The sequence below is a fragment of the Oncorhynchus gorbuscha genome, linkage group LG05, assembly GCF_021184085.1.
Source record: "Oncorhynchus gorbuscha isolate QuinsamMale2020 ecotype Even-year linkage group LG05, OgorEven_v1.0, whole genome shotgun sequence".
In the NCBI taxonomy this organism is placed as follows: Eukaryota; Metazoa; Chordata; class Actinopteri; order Salmoniformes; family Salmonidae; genus Oncorhynchus; species Oncorhynchus gorbuscha.
In genome coordinates this window covers 85,591,345-85,612,910 of record NC_060177.1, presented here as the reverse complement: position 1 = coordinate 85,612,910, position 21,566 = coordinate 85,591,345, and the positions used below count along the sequence as shown (strand labels likewise).

The window sequence follows — 21,566 nt, the reverse complement described above, 5'->3', positions numbered from 1 at the left end:
AGGATAAGTAAGGTTAACAGCGAGGTCACGGCACATACATTATATATAGTATGTCTCTTAGATAAAAGTCCTCTAGAAAGTACCTTCGGGTGGTGTGAAGTCATCTGTGTGTGTGTGTGTGTGTGTGTGTGTGTGTGTGTGTGTGTGTGTGTGTGTGTGTGTGTGTGTGTGTGTGTGTGTGTGTGTGTGTGTGTGTGTGTGTGTGTGTGTGTGTGTGTACAGTACCAGTCAAAAGTTTGGACACACCAGAATATATAAATAAATATATCATATATTTTGATTGGTTGAACACTTTTTGGGTTCCTACATGATTCCATATGTGTTATTTCATAGTTTTGATTTCTTCACTATTATGCTAAAATGTAGAAAAAAAAATAAAAACCCTCAAATGATTGGGAAAATAGCACATTCAGACTTCAAAGTCGCCACCCTTTGCCTTGATGACAGCTTTGCACACTCTTGGCATTCTCTCAACCAGTTTCATGAGGTAGTCACCTGGAATGCATTTCAATTAACAGATGTGCCTTGTTAAAAGTTAATTTGTGGAATTTCTTTCCTTCTTAATGCATTAGAGCCAATCAGTTGTGTTGTGACAAGGTAGGGGTGTTATACAGAAGATAGCCCTATTTGGTAAAATACCAATTTCATATTATGGCAAGAACAACTCAAATAAGCAAAGAGAAATGACAGTCCATCATTACTTTAAGACATGGAGGTCAGTCAATGTGGAAAATTAAGAACTTTGAAAGTTTCTTCAAGTGCAGTCGCAAAAACCATTAAGCACTATGATGAAACTGGCTCTCATGAGGACCACCACAGGAATGGAAGACCCAGAGTTATCTCTGCTGCAGAGGATAAGTTCATTAGAGTTACCAGCCTCCGAAATTGCAGCCCAAAATAATGCTTCACAGAGTTCAAGTAACAGGCACATGAATCAGATTCATGGTCGAATTGGTGCAAAGAAACCACTACTAAAGGACTAAGAAACCCGAGCAATGGACATTAGACCAGTGGAAATCTGTCTTTTGGTCTGATGAGTCCGAATTTGAGATTTTTGGTTCCAAGTGCTGTATCTTTGTGAGATGCAGAGTAGATGAACGATGATCTCTGCATGTGTCGTTCCCACCGTGAAGCATGGAGGAGGAGGTGTGATGGTGTGGGGATGCTTTGCTGGTGACACTGTCTGTGATTAATTTAGAATTCAAGGCACACTTAACCAGCATGGCTACCACAGTATTCTGCAGTGATACGCCACCCCATCTGGTTTGTGCTTAGTGGGACTGTCATTTGTTTTTCAACAGGACAATGACCCAACACACCTTGATGATGTGTAAGGGTTATTTGACCAAGAAGGAGAGTGCAATAGATGACCTGGCTTCCACAATCACTTGAACTCAACCCAATTGAGATGGTTTGGATGAGTTGGACCGCAGAGTGAAGGAAAAGCAGCCAACAGGTGCTCAGCATATGTGGGAACTCATTCAAGACTGTTGGAAAATCATTCCTGGTGTGGCTGGTTGAGAGAATGCCAATAGTGTGCAAAGCTGTCATCAAGACAAAGGGTGGCTACTTTGAAGAATCTCAAATATAACATATATTTTGACTTGTTGAACACTTTTTAAAATTTACTACATGATTCCATATGTGTTATTTCATAGTTTTGATGTCTTCACTATTATTCTTCACTGTAGAAAATAGTAAAAATAAAGAAAAACCCTTGAATGAGTAGGTGTGGCCAAACTTTTGACTGGTACTGTATGTATGTGTGCATCGAGGGATTGTCTTTAACATACAAGCTGTCCCCTAAGGGCCAAATGTCCTTTTCCACTTCCTCTGTCGCCATGGCGAAATAAGCTTCTTTCCTTGAGGGACCCCTGTAGAGTGTTTGTGTGTGTGTGCGTTTGTGCGTGTTTGTGCATGATTGTATGTGTGTGTGTGCACAAGATGTGTTTTCCAGGTCAGAGCGTTGTCAGGTAGGGGCCACCTCTCCTCTCTCCAGCGTTAGTTGGTTCTCTGGTGGCCGGATGAGATTGTTGTTTGTTCCAGGCATCTGTCAGAGCCTACAGTAACACAGCCTACAGTAACACAGCCTACAGATACACAGCCTACAGTAACACAGCCTACAGATACACAGCCTACAGTAACACAGCCTACAGATACACAGTCTACAGTAACACAGCCCTCAGTTACACAGCCTACAGTAACACAGCATACAGTAACAAAGCCCTCAGTTGCACAGCCTACAGTAACACAGCCTACAGTAACACAGCCTGCAGTAAGATGGCCTACTGAAACACAGCCTTCAGTTACACAGCCTACAGTAACACAACTTACAGTACCACAGTCTACAGTAACACAGGCTACAGTTACACAACCTACAGTTGCACAGCCTACTGTAACACAGCCTACTGTAACACAGCCTTCAGTAACACAGCCTACAGTTACACAGCCTAGAGTAACACAGCCTACAGTAACACAGCCTTCAGTAACACAGCCTACAGTTACTCAGCCTGCAGTTACACAGCATACAGTAACACAAACCAACTACAGTAACACTAACTACAGTAACACTAACTACAGTACCACTAACTAACTACAGTACCACTAACTAACTACAGTAGCACTAACTACAGTACCACTAACTACAGTAACACTAACTACAGTACCACTAACTAACTACAGTACCACTAACTACAGTACCACTAACCAACTACAGTAACACTAACTACAGTAACACTAACTAACTAGAGTAACGCTAACCAACTACAGTAACACTAACTGACTACAGTACCACTAACCAACTACAGTAACACTAACTACAGTACCACTAACTAACTACAGTAACACTAACCAACTCCAGTACCACTAACTACAGTAATACTAACTACAGTACCACTAACTAACTACAGTACCACTAACTAACTACAGTAACATTAACTACAGCATCACTAACCAACTACAGGAACACTAACCAACTACAGTAAAACTAACTACAGTAACACTAACCAACTACAGTACCACTAACCAACTACAGTAACACTAACTACAGTAACACTAACTAACTACAGTAACACTAACTAACTACAGTACCACTAACTAACTAACTACAGTACCACTAACTAACTACAGTACCACTAACTAACTACAGTAACATTAACTACAGTACCACTAACTATCTACAGTACCACTAACTAACTACAGTACCACCCACTAACTACAACCACTAACTAACTACAGTAACACTAACTACAGTAACACTAACTATCTACAGTACCACTAACTAACTAACTAACTAACTAACTAACTAACTAACTAACTAACTAACTAACTAACTAACTAACTAACTAACTAACTAACTAACTAACTACAGTACCACTAACTAACTACAGTACCACTAACTAACTAACTAACTAACTAACTAACTAACTAACTAACTAACTAACTAACTAACTAACTAACTAACTAACTAACTAACTAACTAACTAACTAACTAACTAACTAACTAACTAACTAACTAACTAACTACTAACTAACTAACTACAGTACCACTATCTATCTATCTAACTAACTAACTAACTAACTAACTAACTAACTAACTAACTAACTAACTAACTAACTAACTAACTAACTAACTAACTAACTACAGTACCACTAACTAACTAACTAACTAACTAACTAACTAACTAACTAACTAACTAACTAACTAACTAACTACAGTACCACTAACTAACTAACTAACTAACTAACTAACTAACTAACTAACTAACTACAGTACCACTGACTAACTTTGCTAAGCTTGCTGTCTGGGTGTCAATAAAATGACTTGATCTGTCTCTGACATATGGTTCCGTTTTCTCTCATAATTAGCACCCAAACAGGCACAGTTATAGTTGTAGCTTTTGTCTTGGAGCCTCAAACATCTAATAACTGTTGCTCAGTTTTTAATTTGTTTCTTCATTAATCACTGAAGTGTTCTGGAATTATTCAGTTGGTTTCATTTGGTTTATAAAATCTAAATATGATTCATCGCTACAATGGTGAAGAAGTTGCAAAACAGCTGTGTAATATGAACTGTGTGTGTGTGTATCTCTGTGTGTATCTCTGTGCAGTGTCTCTGTGCAGTGTCTGTGTGTATCTGTGCAGTCTCTGTGTGTATCTCTGTGTGTATCTGTGCAGTCTCTGTGTGTATCTCTGTGCAGTGTCTCTGTGCAGTGTCTGTGTGTATCTGTGCAGTCTCTGTGTGTATCTCTGTGTGTATCCTTGTGTGTATCTCTGTGTGTATCTCTGTGTGTATCCTTGTGTGTATCTCTGTGTGTATCTCTGTGTGTATCTCTGTGTGTATCTGTGCAGTCTCTGTGTGTATCTCTGTGTGTATCTCTGTGTGTGTTTGCAGAGTTACCTCTGTTGGTGGCCTTGGATTAAGCCTCCCAGTGCTCCTCTAAAATACCTCTCCACCAACAGCCAGTGAATAATTTAGCCATGTTTAAAAATAATGAGCCATGATCCACCATGTACATGACCTGGCTTTCACTGGTCCCCCTGCCACGGGAACTGACTCCAAATGTGTGTCTCTCTCTCTCTTTCTCTCTCTCTCTCTCACTTTCTATCCTCTCTCTCTCTCTCTCTCTCTCTCAATAAAATCTCTTGATCTGTCTCTGACATATCTCTCCTCTTTTCTCTCTCTCACACTTTCTATCCTCTCTCTCTCTCTCCTTCCTCTTATCCTCCCTGGTTGGCTGTTCTCTTCACCTCTCTTCCTTCAGGTCATCAAGTCAAAGATTATTGGTCACATACACAGTGTAGCAGTAAATTTCGTTGCCACATTTTCTGCAGTTTAACTTTTTTTACTCTGTACAGACTACCTTTTCACGTCGTCAATTAGTTTAGTATTGTAGTGTAACTACAATGTTGTTGATCCCTCCTCAGTTATCTCCTCACAGCCATTAAACTCTGTAACTGTTTTAAAGCCACCATTGGCCTCATGGTGAAATCCATGAGCGGTTTCCTTCCTCTCCGGCAACTGAGTTAGGAAGCAGGCCTGTATCTGTGTCGTGACTGGGTGTATTGATACACCATCCACAGTGTTATTTATTACTTCACCATGCTCAAAGGGATAGTCAATGTCTGCTTTTTTATTTGAACCCATCTACCAATAGGTGCCCTTCTTTGTGAGGTATTGGAAAACCTCCCTGGTCTTTGTGGTTGAATCTGTGTTTGAAATTCACTGCTCCATTGAGGGACCTTACACATAATTTTATGTACGGGGTGCAGAGATGAGGTAGTCATTCAAACATCTTATTTAACAATATTATTGCACACTGAGTGAGTCCATGCATCTTATTATGTAACATTTTTACTCCTGAATGCATTTAGTCTTAACAAAGGGGTTGAATACTTACTGACTCAATACATTTCAGCTTTTCATTTATAATGTGTTTGTAAAAATGTCTAAAAACACAATTCCACTTTGACATTGTGGGGTATTAAATTCAGGCTGCATTTTAAATTCAAGCTCTGACACAACACAATCAGTGGAGGCTGCTGAGGGGAGGACAGCTCATAATAAAGAACTGAGCCAATGGAATGGAATCGTACGCATGGAAACCATGTGTTTGATGTATTTGTTACCAAACTCCAGTCATTACCACTAGCCCGTACTCTCCAAGTAAGGTGCCACAAACCTCCTGTGAACAAAATGTGTCAAAAGTCAAGGGGTGTGAATACCTACTGAAGGCACTGTGTGTTACTGGTTCCTAACGATGCAGTAAAATGTCAAACGTACACAAATAATGAATAAAAAAATTCTGTCCATACTGTAATAGGAATGATATGTACAGCAGTCCACACTGTAATAGGAATGATATGTACAGCAGGCCATACTGTAATAGGAATGATATGTACAGCAGTCCATACTGTAATAGGAATGATATGTACAGCAGTCCATACTGTAATAGGAATGATATGTACAGCAGTCCATACTGTAATAGGAATGATATGTACAGCAGTCCATACTGTAATAGGAATGATATGTACAGCAGTCCATACTGTAATAGGAATGATATGTACAGCAGTCCATACTGTAATAGGAATGATATGTACAGCAGTCCATACTGTAATAGGAATGATATGTACAGCAGTCCATACTGTAATAGAAATGATATGTACAGCAGTCCATACTGTAATAGGAATGATATGTACAGCAGCCCATACTGTAATAGGAATGATATGTACAGCAGTCCATACTGTAATAGGAATGATATATACAACAGTCCATACTGTAATAGGAATGATATGTACAGGAGTCCATACTGTAATAGGAATGATATGTACAGCAGTCCATACTGTAATAGGTAAAGTGACTCTTCCACTGTATGTCATAAGGTGAATGCACCAATTTGTAAGTCGCTCTGGATAAGAGCGTCTGCTAAATGACTTAAATGTAAAAATGTAAATGAATGATATGAACAGCAGTCAAATCAAATCAAATCAAATTTATTTATATAGCCCTTCGTACATCAGGTGATATCTCAAAGTGCTGTACAGAAACCCAGCCTAAAACCCCAAACAGCAAGCAATGCAGGTGTAGAAGAACGGTGGCTAGGAAAAACTCCCTAGAAAGGCCAAAACCTAGGAAGAAACCTAGAGAGGAACCAGGCTATGTGGGGTGGCCAGTCCTCTTCTGGCTGTGTCGGGTGGAGATTATAACAGAACATGGCCAAGATCTTCAAATGTTCATAAATGACCAGCATGGTCGAATAATAATAAGGCAGAACAGTTGAAACTGGAGCAGCAGCACGGCCAGGTGGTCTGGGGACAGCAAGGAGTCATCATGTCAGGTAGTCCTGGGGCATGGTCCTAGGGCTCAGGTCCTCCGAGAGAGAGAAAGAAAGAGAGAATTAGAGAGAGCATATGTGGGGTGGCCAGTCCTTTTCTGGCTGTGCCGGGTGGAGATTATAACAGAACATGGCCAAGATGTTAAAATGTTCATAAATGACCAGCATGGTCGAATAATAATAAGGCAGAACAGTTGAAACTGGAGCAGCAGCACGGCCAGGTGGACTGGGGACAGCAAGGAGTCATCATGTCAGGTAGTCCTGGGGCATGGTCCTAGGGCTCAGGTCCTCCGAGAGAGAGAAAGAAAGAGAGAAGGAGAGAATTAGAGAACGCACACTTAGATTCACACAGGACACCGAATACGACAGGAGAAGTACCCCAGATATAACAAACTGACCCTAGCCCCCCGACACATAAACTACTGCAGCATAAATACTGGAGTCTGAGACAGGAGGGGTCAGGAAGGGCCAAACAGGAAGGATATAACCCCACCCACTTTGCCAAAGCACAGCCCCCACACCACTAGAGGGATATCTTCAACCACCAACTTACCATCCTGAGACAAGACTGAGTATAGCCCACAAAGACCTCCGCCATGGTAAAACCCAAGGGGGCCGCCAACCCAGACAGGATGACCACATCAGTGAATCAACCCACTCAGGTGACGCACCCCTTCCAGGGATGGCATGAGAGAGCCCCAGTAAGCCAGTGACTCAGCCCCTGTAATAGGGTTAGAGGCAGAGAATCCCAGTGGAAAGAGGGGAACCGGCCAGGCAGAGACAGCAAGGGCGGTTCGTTGCTCCAGAGCCTTTCCGTTCACCTTCCCACTCCTGGGCCAGACTACACTCAATCATATGACCCACTGAAGAGATGAGTCTTCAGTAAAGACTTAAAGGTTGAGACCGAGTTTGCGTCTCTGACATGGGTAGGCAGACCGTTCCATAAAAATGGAGCTCTATAGGAGAAAGCCCTGCCTCCAGCTGTTTGCTTAGAAATTCTAGGGACAATCAGGAGTCCATACTGTAATAGGAATTATATGTACAGCAGTCCATACTGTAATAGGAATGATATGTACAGCAGTCCATACTGTAATAGGAATGATATGTACAACAGTCCATACTGTAATAGGAATGATATGTACAGCAGTCCATACTGTAATAGGAATGATATGTACAGCAGTCCATACTGTAATAGGAATGATATGTACAGCAGTCCATACTGTAATAGGAATGATATGTACAGCAGTCCATACTGTAATAGGAATGATATGTACAGCAGTCCATACTGTAACAGGAATGATATGTACAGCAGTCCATACTGTAACAGGAATGATATGTACAGCAGTCCATACTGTGCAACAGGAATGATATGTACAGCAGTCCATACTGTAATAGGAATGATATGTACAGCAGTCCATACTGTGCCTTCAGAAGGTATCACACCCCTTGATTTTCCCCACATGTTGTTGTGTCTCAGCCTGTATTTAAATTTGTAATCTCTTTTTAATATTAAGAAAAGATAAAAGAAAGATATTAAAGAACTGTAACCACTGACTGTCTCCTGCATGTGTATTGGATTTGGGATTGAAAGAACTTTGGTTTTTGACACTGTCTCCTTCTTCTAGATGTTAGCAGGTTGAACTGGCCTTGGCTCTGGTGGCTGAGGTCCTTGAAGATCTTCTTGACCTTCGTGTGACACCGGGTGCTGTAGGTGTCCTGGGGGGCAGGCAGTGTGCCCCCGATGATGTGTTGGGCTGACCGTATCACCCTCTGGAGAGCCCCGCGGTTGTGGGCGGTGTAGTTGCTTACCAGGCGGCGAAACAGCTCGACAGAATGTGCTCGATGGTGCATCTGTCGAAGTTCATGAGGGTCTTAGGGGCCAAACCACATTTTCTCAGCCTCCTGAGGTTGAAGAGACGCTGTTGCGCTTTCTTCACCACCCCGAAGGGACTATTTCAGGTCCAGTGATTTGCACGCCAAGGAACTTGAAGCTTTTGAGCCTCTCAACTGTGATCCCGTGAATGTGAATGGGGTCATGCTCGCTCTGCTGTCTCTAGTAGTCCATGACCAGCTCTGTTTTGTTGACGTTGAAGGAGGTTATTATACTGGCACCCCTCGACCAGGGCATTCACCTCCTCCCTGTAGGCTGTCTCATCGTTGTTGGTAAACAGGCCTACCAGTGTGGTGTCGTCAGCAAACTTGATGATTGAGTTGGAAACGTGCATGGCCACGCAGTAATGACTGAGTACAGGAGGGGGCTGAGCATGCACCCCTATGGGGCCCACACGCTGATCAGCATGACAGAGGTGTTGTTGCCTCCCATTACCACCTGGGGTTGGCCCATCAAATCAAATCAAATCAAATTTATTTATATAGCCCTTCGTACATCAGCTGATATCTCAAAGTGCTGTACAGAAACCCAGCCTAAAACCCCAAACAGCAAACAATGCTGAGGACCCAGATGCACAGTGAGTGAGAGCTGAGTGATGGCTGAGTGATGAGCTTGGAGGGCCCTATGGTGTTGGAGGCTGCGCTGTAGTTGATGGCTGTAATTGCAATGGCGATTGCGTCGTCAATGGATCTGTTGTGGCAATAAACAAATTGTAGTGGGTCCAGGGTGTTGGTTAAGGTAGAGGTGATATGGTCCATAACTAGTGTCTCAAAGCACTTTATGATGACAGCAGTGTTAACGGGGCGAAAGTCAATTAGTTCAGTTATCTTTGCTTTTTTGCGTACAGGAACAATGGTGGACATCTTGAAGCATTTGGGGACAACAGGCTGGTATAGGGAGAGATTGAATGTGGCCGTAAACACTCCAGCCAGCTGTTCTTCACATGCTCTGAGGATGTGGCTGAGTTGGCAGGCATGCAAGGTTTAACATGTTTGAATATCTTACTCTCTTCAGCCACAGGGATCAGGAGCACACAGTCCTCGTGAGCAGCGGGGGCCCATGTTGGCGGCTCAGTGTTGTTTTCCTCAATGCAGGTGAAGAAGATGCTTAGCTTGTCCAGGATTGAGGGTGACTGCGACGTGGCTGGCTTTCCCTTTACAATCCGTGATTGTCTAGAATCTCTGCTTCATACATTTCGTGTCTGAGCTGTTGAATTGTGACTACAGTTTGTCCCTGTACTGTTGTTTTTCCTCTTCTATTGCCTTATGGAGGTCGTAGCTGGTCTGTTTGTACACGTCCATGTTCCCATTCACCTTACCATGGTTAAATGCGATGGTTTGCGGTTTCAGTTTTGCGTAAATGCTGCTATCTATCCACAGTCTCTGGTTTGGATAAGTTCTAATCATCACAGTAGGAACAACATCCTCTATCCACTTCCTGATGAACCCAGTCACAACAACATCCTCTATCCACTTCCTGATGAACCCAGTCACAACAACATCCTCTATCCACTTCCTGATGAACCCAGTCACAACAACATCCTCTATCCACTTCCTGATGAACCCAGTCACAACAACATCCTCTATCCACTTCCTGATGAACCCAGTCACAACAACATCCTCTATCCACTTCCTGATGAACCCAGTCACAACAACATCCTCTATCCACTTCCTGATGAACCCAGTCACATCAACACCCTCTATCCACATCCTGATGAACCCAGTCACATCAACATCCTCTATCCAATTCTAAGACACTGTGTACAACTTCTACTCACTTACTGAAGAAAGGAAAGAGAGAATCATAAAAGAGATAAAAGGCTGGGTTTCTGAGTCTCCTCGGTGTAAGTTCACCTCATGCTCACCCCATACAGTCTCTTCACAACCTCTCTCTCTCTCTCTCTCTCTCTCTCTCTCGCTCTCTGCTCTCCTGTGAAGCTCAGCCCTGCGTGTCTGCAGCTGTTCTGTAGGAAAAGTGTCACAGTGCTGAAGTGTTCCCCTAGTGATGGAAGAGACAGATATTCTGTGGGAAGAGGTGTCACAGAGCTGAAGTGCTCCCCTAGCGATGGGGGAAACAGGAAGACAGGTGTCCAATAGGAAAAGGTGACACAGGGTTCCTGGTGATGCGTTCATCCATAGTGACAGTGGAAGGCAGAAACAAGAAGATACTCTTCCACTTCTGACCCCTATTAACCCTGGCCCCTCCCCATATATTACAGTTATACTATACTTAATATGTTATTTCACCACGTGATGTACCCTGGGTGTTACAGTTTTCTTGCGGTGAAGGAGAGGAGGACCAAAACGCAGCATGATACATGTTTAATAACGAAATAAACACGAACAATACAAAACCAGAAACGTAACACAAAAACCTAAACAGCCTATCTGGTGCAAACAAACACAGAGACAGGAACAATCACCCACCAAACACTTAAAGAATATGGCTGCCTAAATATGGTTCCCAATCAGAGACAACGATAAACACCTGCCTCTGATTGAGAACCACTCCAGACAGCCATAGACTATACTAGAAAACCCCACTAAGCCACAATCCCAATAACTACAAAAACCCCAAGACAAAACACACCACATAATAAACCCATGTCACACCCTGGCCTAGCCAAAATAATAAAGAAAACACAAAATACTAAGACCAGGGTGTGACAGAACCCCCCCCAAGGTGCGAACTCCCGTCTGCACACCTAAACCCATAGGGGAGGGTCCGGGTGGGTGTCTGTCCACGGTGGCGGCTCCGGCGCGGGACGTGGACCCCACTCCAACAAAGTCTTAGTCCATTTGCATCGCGTCCCTAGATAGGCGACCCTCGCCGCCGACCTTGGCCTAGTAACCCTCACCAAGGACCCCACTGGACTGAGGGGCAGCTCGGGACTGAGGGGCAGCTCAGGACTGAGGGGCAGCTCGGGACTGAGGGGTAGCTCGGGACTGAGTAGTAACTTGGGACTGAGGGGAAGCTCGGGACTGAGGGGAAGCACAGTACTGAGAGGAAGCTCAGGCAGGTTAATGGAACTGGCAGATCCAGGCTGACTGGCGGCTCTGGCAGATCCTGGCTGACTGGCTGTTCTGGCAGATCCTGGCTGACTGGCAGATCCTGGCTGACTGGCGGATCCTGGCTGAATAGCGGATCTGGAAGATCCTGGCTGACTGGCGGATCCTGGCAGACTGGTAGCTCTGGCTGCTCCATGCTGACTGGCGGCTCTGGCTGCTCCATGCTGACTGGCGGCTCTGGCTGCTCCATGCTGACTGGCGGCTCTGGCTGCTCCATGCTGACTGGCGGCTCTGGCTGCTCCATGCTGACTGGCGGCTCTGGCTGCTCCATGCTGACTGGCGGCTCTGGCTGTTCCATGCTGACTGGCGGCTCAGGCTGCTCCATGCTGACTGGCGGCTCTGGCTGTTCCATGCTGACTGGCGGCTCTGGCTGCTCCATGCTGACTGGCGGCTCTGGCTGCTCCATGCTGACAGGCGGCTCTGGCTGCTCCATGCTGACTGGCGGCTCTGGCTGCTCCATGCTGACTGGCAGCTCTGGCGGCTCCTTGCAGACTGGCAGCTCTGGCGGCATCCTGCAGACTGACAGCTCTGGTAGCTCCTTGCAGAATGGCAGCTCCTTGCAGACTGGCAGCTCCCTGCAGACTGGCAGCTCCATGCAGACTGGCAGCTCCATGCAGACTGGCAGCTCCATGCAGACTGGCAGCTCCTTGCAGACTGGCAGTTCTGGCTGCTCCTTGCAGACTGGCAGCTCTGGCTGCTCCTTGCAGACCCTGGCCCCTCCCCATAAACTATTGTTATACTATACTTAATATGTTATTTCACCACGTGGTGAACCCTGGCCCCTCCCCATAAACTATTGTTATACTATACTTAATATGTTATTTCACCACGCGGTGAACCCTGGGCCCTTCCCTAATATTACAGTTATACTGTACTTATAAGACAGCGCGACCCTGTCCTTCCACTCTGTCCAACCTTACCCCTTTCCCATAATATACAGCTGTTGTACTGTACAAAACAAGCAATCCTGTCTTCCCTAACTCTCCATTCTTACCTCCCCTCTAGTGACAGTTGTATTGTACTCAATCATGAGACTTTTAACACATATGAGACCTTTCCCCACTCTGTGTGACCTCCCACCTTCTCTATAAATAAGAGGAGTACTGTACTTGCAGTATGTAAGACAAGAGACTCTTTCTAATCTTTCCCCATAAAGAAGAGTTTTACTACACGTACTATATGAGACAAACATCTTTTCCTCCCAACCTGTGCGACCTAACCTCCCTTCCACTGTAAAGTGCTGCAGGATAAGTGTGTGTTGTAGTAGTCTATAACAACCCACTCAGAGGGTCCCTCTGCCTCTTGGTTTTGTGTGGCATAGTGGTTAGGTACACAAATAATACCCAGTATAGTACGATGGGTGCCAGTTGTAATCACACACTCAACCACACGGTCACTGTGTGAGTGTGCAACCTGGTCTCAGGGCAATTCATAGGTAAGGCTGTATGCATCATATACTACTGTATACTGAAAGTAGAGCCAGGACCGGCCGTGAACCCCGGGACCTGGTGGTGTTAATGTACCAGCACTTGGTAGAGAGGTGTTAACGTACCAATGTGGTTGAAAGCCTCCAGGCCTGGACTCCATCATCAATATTCACTCAGGACCTGGAGAGGAACAGATAAAATATTAATCACCAACCTCTCCTCTACTCTCCTACCTTCCATTCTGCTTTTCTCTCCTCCTCCTCGTCCTCCTCCTCCTCCTCTTCTTCCTTCTCCTCCTCATTCTCTTCTTCCTCTTCCCCTTCCTCCTCCTCCTCCTCCTCTTCTTTCTCTTCCTCCACTTCTTCTTCTTTCATCGCTGTGTGCATACCAAATGGCACCCTATTCAGTACACAGTGCATTCAGAAAGTATTTTAGACCCCTTGACTTTTTACACATTTTTAGAATAAAGAAGTAACACAGATGTTACAGCCTTATTCAAAAAATAAAACAGTTTTGTGATCAATCTACACACACTACTCCATAATGACAAACTGAAGACCGGTTTTTAGACATTTTAACAAATGAATAAACATTTAAAAACAGCAATACTTTATATACATACGTATTCAGACCCTTTGCTATGAGACTCTAAATTGAGCTCAGGTGCATCCTGTTTCCATTGATCATCCTTGAGATGTTCCTACAACTTGATTGGAGTCCACCTGTGGTGAATTCAATTGATTTTAAATGACTGATTCAAGCTAGCTAAATAGGCTAAGGCTAATAACAAACTTTTTACAGCTAGCTAGCTAATGGTATCTGTATCACATCCGGCAGTGATTGGGAGTCCCATAGGGCGGTGCACAATTGGCCCAGCGTCGTCGGGGTTTGGCCGGAGTAGGTTGTCATCGTAAATACAAACTTGTTCTTAACTGAGTTGCCTAGTTAAATGAAGGCTAATTCAAAATTAAAATAGTGCAGCAGCCCCAACGGTAAACTTGACCCTGCCCGTATAAATATTACAGGTGGAGGTGTATCATGTTATTACATTGCCTACCACAGAGATGACAGATGAGACGTTTCCCCCCCTCTTTTTATGGAGTCCCAAAGGAGTCATCCCTAACCACCCAGTGGCTTTCCATAGCCCCCCTACACACGGTTCCGCACCCTGTCCATTGTGCTGATACAGCACAGCGGAGAAACACATATATATATTTTGCCAACCTGTCACTCAATCATTTAAACTGTTTTTGGACATTTTTAAATTGGGAGATAAAACTAAAACTGGGGCTAAAATTTTAACCGGGCCTGACTCCTATCAACATTCTTGTTTGAGAAATTGCTCTCTGCCAAGAAGCTATTTTTGTTCTTTTTGAACATTTACATTTAAAACGATCACAGTAAGTTACTCAATTGTTACCCTGAAATTATTTGATATTAAACATTTTAAAAAATCAGCATTGGGCCTTTAAGGAAGAATAATGTCACTGCTGGTTCTCAATGCTCAACTAAAATAATGTCCATGTGAACAAGAGGATGGAATGATTATTAATAATATGTGTGTCACGGCAGATTTCCTCCTCTTCCTCTGAAGAGGTGAAACCAGGATCGGACCAATACACAGCGTGGTTGGCGTCCATGGTTTTTAATAAGAAAAACTAAACACGAACACAACATAATAACGTGGCAACAAACCAGTCCCGTGTGGCACAAACAGTGACACAGGAAACAATCACCTACAAAGTACCCACAGAATATGGCTGCCTAAATATGGTTCCAAATCAGAGACAACGATAAACACCTGCCTCTGATTGAGAACCAATCCAGGCAACCATAGACTTACATAAACACCTAGAATGAACACAACCCCATAAATCTAAAAAAAAAACCTTGACAGTACAAACACCCTAGATGAGACAAAAACCATACATCATCACTGACCTGACCAAAATAATAAAGAAAACAAAGATAACTAAGGCCAGGGCGTGACAATGTGACCAAGAGGATGTAATGATTATTGATAATATATATGTGACCAAGAGGATGGAATGATTATTGATAATATATATGTGACCAAGAGGATGGAATGATTATTGATAATATTTATGTGACCAAGAGGATGGAATGATTATTGATAATATATATGTGACCAAGAGGATGGAATGATTATTGATAATATATATGTGATCAAGAGGATGGAATGATTATTGATAATATTTATGTGACCAAGAGGATGGAATGATTATTGATAATATTTATGTGACCAAGAGGATTTAATGATTATTGATAATATTTATGTGACCAAGAGGATTTAATGATTATTGATAATATTTATGTGACCAAGAGGATTTAATGATTATTGATAATATTTATGTGACCAAGAGGATTTAATGATTATTGATAATATTTATGTGACCAAGAGGATGGAATGATTATTGACAATGTTAATACAGTGTGTTCAGAAAGTATTCAGACCCCTTCCTTTTTACACATTTTGTTACGTTACAGCCTTATTCTAAAAATAAAACCATTTCGTCATCAATCTACCTCTTAATGACAAAACGAAAACAGGTTTTTTGACATTTTTATCAAATGAATAAACAATTAAAACTGTAATACCTTATATACATACATATTCAGACCCTTTGCTATGAGACTCAAAATTGATGCTTCTACAACTTGATTAGGAGTCCACCTGTGGTAAACTCAATTGATTGGACATGATTTGGAAAAGCACACACCTGTCTATTTTAAGGTCCCACAGTTGACAGTGCATGTCAGAGCAAAATCCAAGCCATAAGGTCAAAGGAATTGTCCATAGAGCTCCGAGACAGGATTGTGTGGAGGCACAGATCTGGGGAAGGGTACCAAAACATTTCTGCAGCATTGAAGGTCCTCAAGAACACAATGGCCTCCATCATTCTTAAATGGAGGAAGATTGGAACCACCAAGACTCTTCCAAGAGTTGGCCGCCCGGCCAAACTGAGCAATTGGTGGAGAAGGGCCTTGGTCAGGGAGGTGACCAAGAACCCAATGGTCACTCTGACAGAGCTCTAGAGTCCCTCTGTGGAGATGGGAGAACCTTCCAGAAGGATAACCATCTCTTCAGCACTCCATCAATCAGACCTTTATGGTAGAGTGGCCAGACAGAAACCACTCCTCAGTAAAAGGCACATGACAGACCACTTGGAGTTTGCCTAAAGTCTCCCAAAGCCTGTCAGACCATGAGAAACAAGATTCTCTGGTCTGATGAAACCAAGTCTTTGGCTTGAATGCCAAGCTTCATGTCTGGAGGAAACCTGGCACCATCCCTACGGTGAATCATGGTGGTGGCAGCATCATGCTGTGGGGATGTTTTTCAGCGGCAGGGACTGCGAGACTAGTCAGGATTGAGGGAAAGATGAACGGAGCAAAGTACAGAGAGACCCTTGACAAAGCCCTGCTCCAGACTGCTCAGGACCTCAGACTGGGGTGAAGGTTCACCTTCCAGCAGGACAACGACCCTAAGTAGACAGGCAAGACAATGCAGGAGTGGCTCCGGGACGTCTCTGAATGTCCTTGAGTGACCCAACCACAGTCCGGACTTGAAACCGATCGAACATCTCTGGAGAAACCTTAAAATAGCTGCTCAGCGACGCTCCCCTCCAATCTGACAGAGCTTGAGAGGATCTGCAGAGTATAATGGGAGAAACTCCCCAAATACAGGTGTGCCAAACGTGTAGCGTCATACCCATGAAGACTCAAGGCTGTAATCGCTGCCAAAGGTGCATCAACAAAGTACTGAGTAAAGGGTCTGAATACTTCTGTAAATGTGATCTTTTTTCTGTATTTTTTTCTTCTAAATTTGAGAAAAATATATAGAAACCTGTTTTTGCTTTGTCATTAAGTGGTATTGTGTGTTGATTGATGAGGGGGGAAAAATCAATATAATCAATTTTAGAATAAGGCTGTTGTGGAAGAAAACATGGGAAAAATGAAGGGGTCTGAAAACTTTCCAAATGCACTGTAGTAGGAAATAAGAAATGAAGGGATTTCTCCTAAATGGCACCATATTGCCTATTTAGTGCACTACTTTTAAACCAGGGCATATAGGTTGTGCCCTAGTTAAAAGAAGTGCCCTAAATAGGGAATAGGGTGCCATTTAGGAGAAATCCCTTCATTTCTTCTTCCTCAACTGAAGGAGGGAAGAGCTGTGGTTGTGGAGAGGAGGGTTCTTCAGTATTCAGTTATTCAGCGTTCCTATGGGGTCTGTTGGGTTACGGGTTAAGTAGTAACAACAACAACAACCACTAAGAAATGGCTCCTGTTAAGGACGATCTCAGCTGGGAAACATGGTAGGTCAGACAAAATAATGACAAGCAAAAAATGACATGGTATGGAAATTACTTTTATTAACTTCTTAATTTGCAAAGCAGGATATCCATCGCATTGTAGCACATGGGCAGCAACGTGTGGTACTACTTCTAAAGCACCTGAAGGGTTATGGCACTACCAGAAATGCAAAGGAAAAAAAATCAATAGATTTGTACTACATAGCATTCATCCCCCCCATAATATATCTGGTACTATTCAACCTTGACCGTAGCAAATTCCCATTTGTTTCCCGTTTCCGCCATCTGGTGTTGAATATTTTGACGTCGGCTACGCAATTCCTGCGTAAAATACGTGATAAAAGCGTAGGTCAAATGTGGGAGGGAGCTCTGCGTTTCCTGTACCGCTACATTGTAACAGATCATCAAATTACAATGTAAATCCCAATCGGAACATTATTTTCAAACGCAGAACATATCATTCATGTCATATCCATCACCTGGAATACCGGGTGGCAATTAACCAACGAATACATGATTTGCGGTCTAAATATCAGGCGCTGTCACATTGACAGCGGTAGGATATCCGGAAAACTTGAGGGAGGTTTGCACGAGCCATTGCGGTGTTGACGTAAGAGCTAAAGCATTTTCAACCGATGTCTAAGGTGCGGTGACATATTTAAATTATATATTTTATTATGAATACCATGCATGCCAAAATAATATGTTTCTGAGTTGTGTTAATTAGTACGTCACTGACAGACTAAGGGCATATGTAAAGTATTATGTATGTATGTATGTATGTATGTATGTATGTATGTATGTATGTATGTATGTATGTATGTATGTATGTATGTATGTATGTATGTATGTATGTATGTATGTATGTATGTATGTATGTATGTATGTATGTATGTATGTATGTATGTATGTATGTATGTATGTATGTAGCTATATGATAAGTGTATGATGATAAGGGTAACGTGCAATCTATCTATTATGTCTAGTGTGTAATGTACAGTGTCTATTTTGTATACAGCAGTGCTGTGTGTCTAAGACAATTTGGGACAATGAAGTTAATTCTGTCCTATTATATAGGTATGTTATGTGGTATGTTATGATAGCTTTATGTCAGGTTTTTGGTCCCAGTCGATCAGTGCATTAAGGCATTGTCATAATGCGTGTTCAATACCTTGAATCACAAGAACATATTTTTATGAAACCCTGGTATCATTATCTCTGTGTCTCTGTGATTTTAGAGTTGATGGTGATAATGTTTAGTGTTCTGTATTGGGAAGATGATCATGAGATGACTAGTCAATCAGTAATGTACCTGTTTCTCATCCATTATTCATTGCATTGTACCAGGACCCTCCTCCAAGGTGACATACATCCAATCACAGACTAGCATGGGAGAAGATGGACATTCCAGCAGCCAATCAGAGCTACGGACATGGCGGGCAGCCCGGGGTGTGTCATAATGGCTGGTCAGCAACCACACCCCCGACCGGTCTTGGATGTACCACTGCCCAAGGACTCTCCAGTGACCCTCTACCCAGCTTACAGGGTCTGAACCTGGGCCCAGCCTCACACCAGAGTCCTTCTAATAACATCCCTCAAGCCATGGCTCAGTTACAGTACTCACACCAGGGCTGTCTCAGCAGTCTTCCTACGCCCCCATTTAGGAACCAATCACCTTCAGCTCTTATACCATGCCTGAATCAAGAGCCTCACATACCACATGTACACATGGGTAATTATATTTCCTACAACATTCCTCCATCATCAACACTCGTCCCTCTGAAACAAGGTCCGTCAGCTAGTGGGCCTCCATCCACGATACCGTCTTCAAACCAGGGTCCCCAGAATACTGTCTCTCCTCCAGTCTCTTCCTCCCCTCTATATCCTCCATATCTGTATGCAAACCAAGGCTTTGTGAATGGCCCTCCTGTGACGTTGACAAGACCAAACCAAGGCTTTGTGAATGGCCCTCCTGTTACGTTGACAAGTCCAAACCAAGGCTTTGTGAATGGCCCTCCTGTTACGTTGACAAGACCAAACCAAGGCTTTGTGAATGGCCCTCCTGTTACGTTGACAAGTCCAAACCAAGGCTTTGTGAATGGCCCTCCTGTGACGTTGACAAGTCCAAACCAAGGCTTTGTGAATGGCCCTCCTGTTACGTTGACAAGTCCCAACCAAGGACCTCCCAACAGCAGTTTTTCATCCATGTCACCATGTGGGAGCCAGAGCCAACAGTGTTCACACCCGTATCCTCCACAACTCACCTCACCAGTCCAGCAGCAACCTCAATGGGTCCTGCCTCAGCAACACTATAGTCACAGTGGTAATCTATACACTAACACACACAGTCACAGTGGTAATCTATACACTAACACACAGAGTCACAGTGGTAATCTATACACTAACACACAGAGTCACAGTGGTAATCTATACACTAACACACAGAGTCACAGTGGTAATCTATACACTAACACACAAACAGAGTCACAGTGGTAATCTAGACACTAACACACAAACAGAGTCACAGTGGTAATCTATACACTAACACACAGAGTCACAGTGGTAATCTATACACTAACACACAAACAGAGTCACAGTGGTAATCTATACACTAACACACAGAGTCACAGTGGTAATCTATACACTAACACACAGAGTCACAGTGGTAATCTATACACTAACACACAAACAGAGTCACAGTGGTAATCTATACACTAACACACAGAGTCACAGTGGTAATCTATACACTAACACACAGAGTCACAGTGGTAATCTATACACTAACACACAGAGTCACAGTGGTAATCTATACACTAACACACAAACAGAGTCACAGTGGTAATCTATACACTAACACACAGAGTCACAGTGGTAATCTATACACTAACACACAGAGTCACAGTGGTAATCTATACACTAACACAGAGTCACAGTGGTAATCTATACACTAACACACAGTCACAGTGGTAATCTAGACACTAACACACAGAGTCACAGTGGTAATCTAGACACTAACACACAGAGTCACAGTGGTAATCTATACACTAACACACAGTCACAGTGGTAATCTATACACTAACACACAGAGTCACAGTGGTAATCTATACACTAACACACAAACAGAGTCACAGTGGTAATCTAGACACTAACACACAAACAGAGTCACAGTGGTAATCTAGACACTAACACACAAACAGAGTCACAGTGGTAATCTATACACTAACACACAAACAGAGTCACAGTGGTAATCTATACACTAACACACAGAGTCACAGTGGTAATCTATACACTAACACACAGAGTCACAGTGGTAATCTATACACTAACACACAGAGTCACAGTGGTAATCTAGACACTAACACACAAACAGAGTCACAGTGGTAATCTAGACACTAACACACAAACAGAGTCACAGTGGTAATCTATACACTGACACACAGAGTCACAGTGGTAATCTAGACACTAACACACAGAGTCACAGTGGTAATCTATACACTAACACACAAACAGAGTCACAGTGGTAATCTAGACACTAACACACAAACAGAGTCACAGTGGTAATCTATACACTAACACACAGAGTCACAGTGGTAATCTATACACTAACACACACACAGAGTCACAGTGGTAATCTATACACTAACACACAGAGTCACAGTGGTAATCTATACACTAACACACAGAGTCACAGTGGTAATCTATACACTAACACACAGAGTCACAGTGGTAATCTATACACTAACACACAGAGTCACAGTGGTAATCTATACACTAACACACAGAGTCACAGTGGTAATCTATACACTAACACACACACAGAGTCACAGTGGTAATCTATACACTAACACACACACAGAGTCACAGTGGTAATCTATACACTAACACACAGTCACAGTGGTAATCTATACACTAACACACAAACAGAGTCACAGTGGTAATCTAGACACTAAGACACAGAGTCACAGTGGTAATCTATACACTAACACACAGAGTCACAGTGGTAATCTATACACTAA

General features: G+C 43.1%; 1 protein-coding gene across 2 annotated transcripts in view; it reads left to right on the top strand.

The window, feature by feature from the left end:
* Nucleotides 1–17,913: 17,913 nt before the first annotated feature.
* Nucleotides 17,914–21,566, top strand: part of si:dkey-13n15.2 (protein transport protein Sec24C) — a 21,120-nt gene continuing 17,467 nt past the window's right edge. For both annotated transcript variants that reach the window (XM_046348750.1, XM_046348751.1), the window contains exons 1-2: nucleotides 17,914–18,194; nucleotides 18,898–19,873. In XM_046348750.1, coding sequence (XP_046204706.1) covers nucleotides 18,949–19,873 — 925 coding nt within the window. In that variant the 5' untranslated portion in view covers nucleotides 17,914–18,194; nucleotides 18,898–18,948. The remainder of the gene's footprint in view (nucleotides 18,195–18,897; nucleotides 19,874–21,566) is intronic.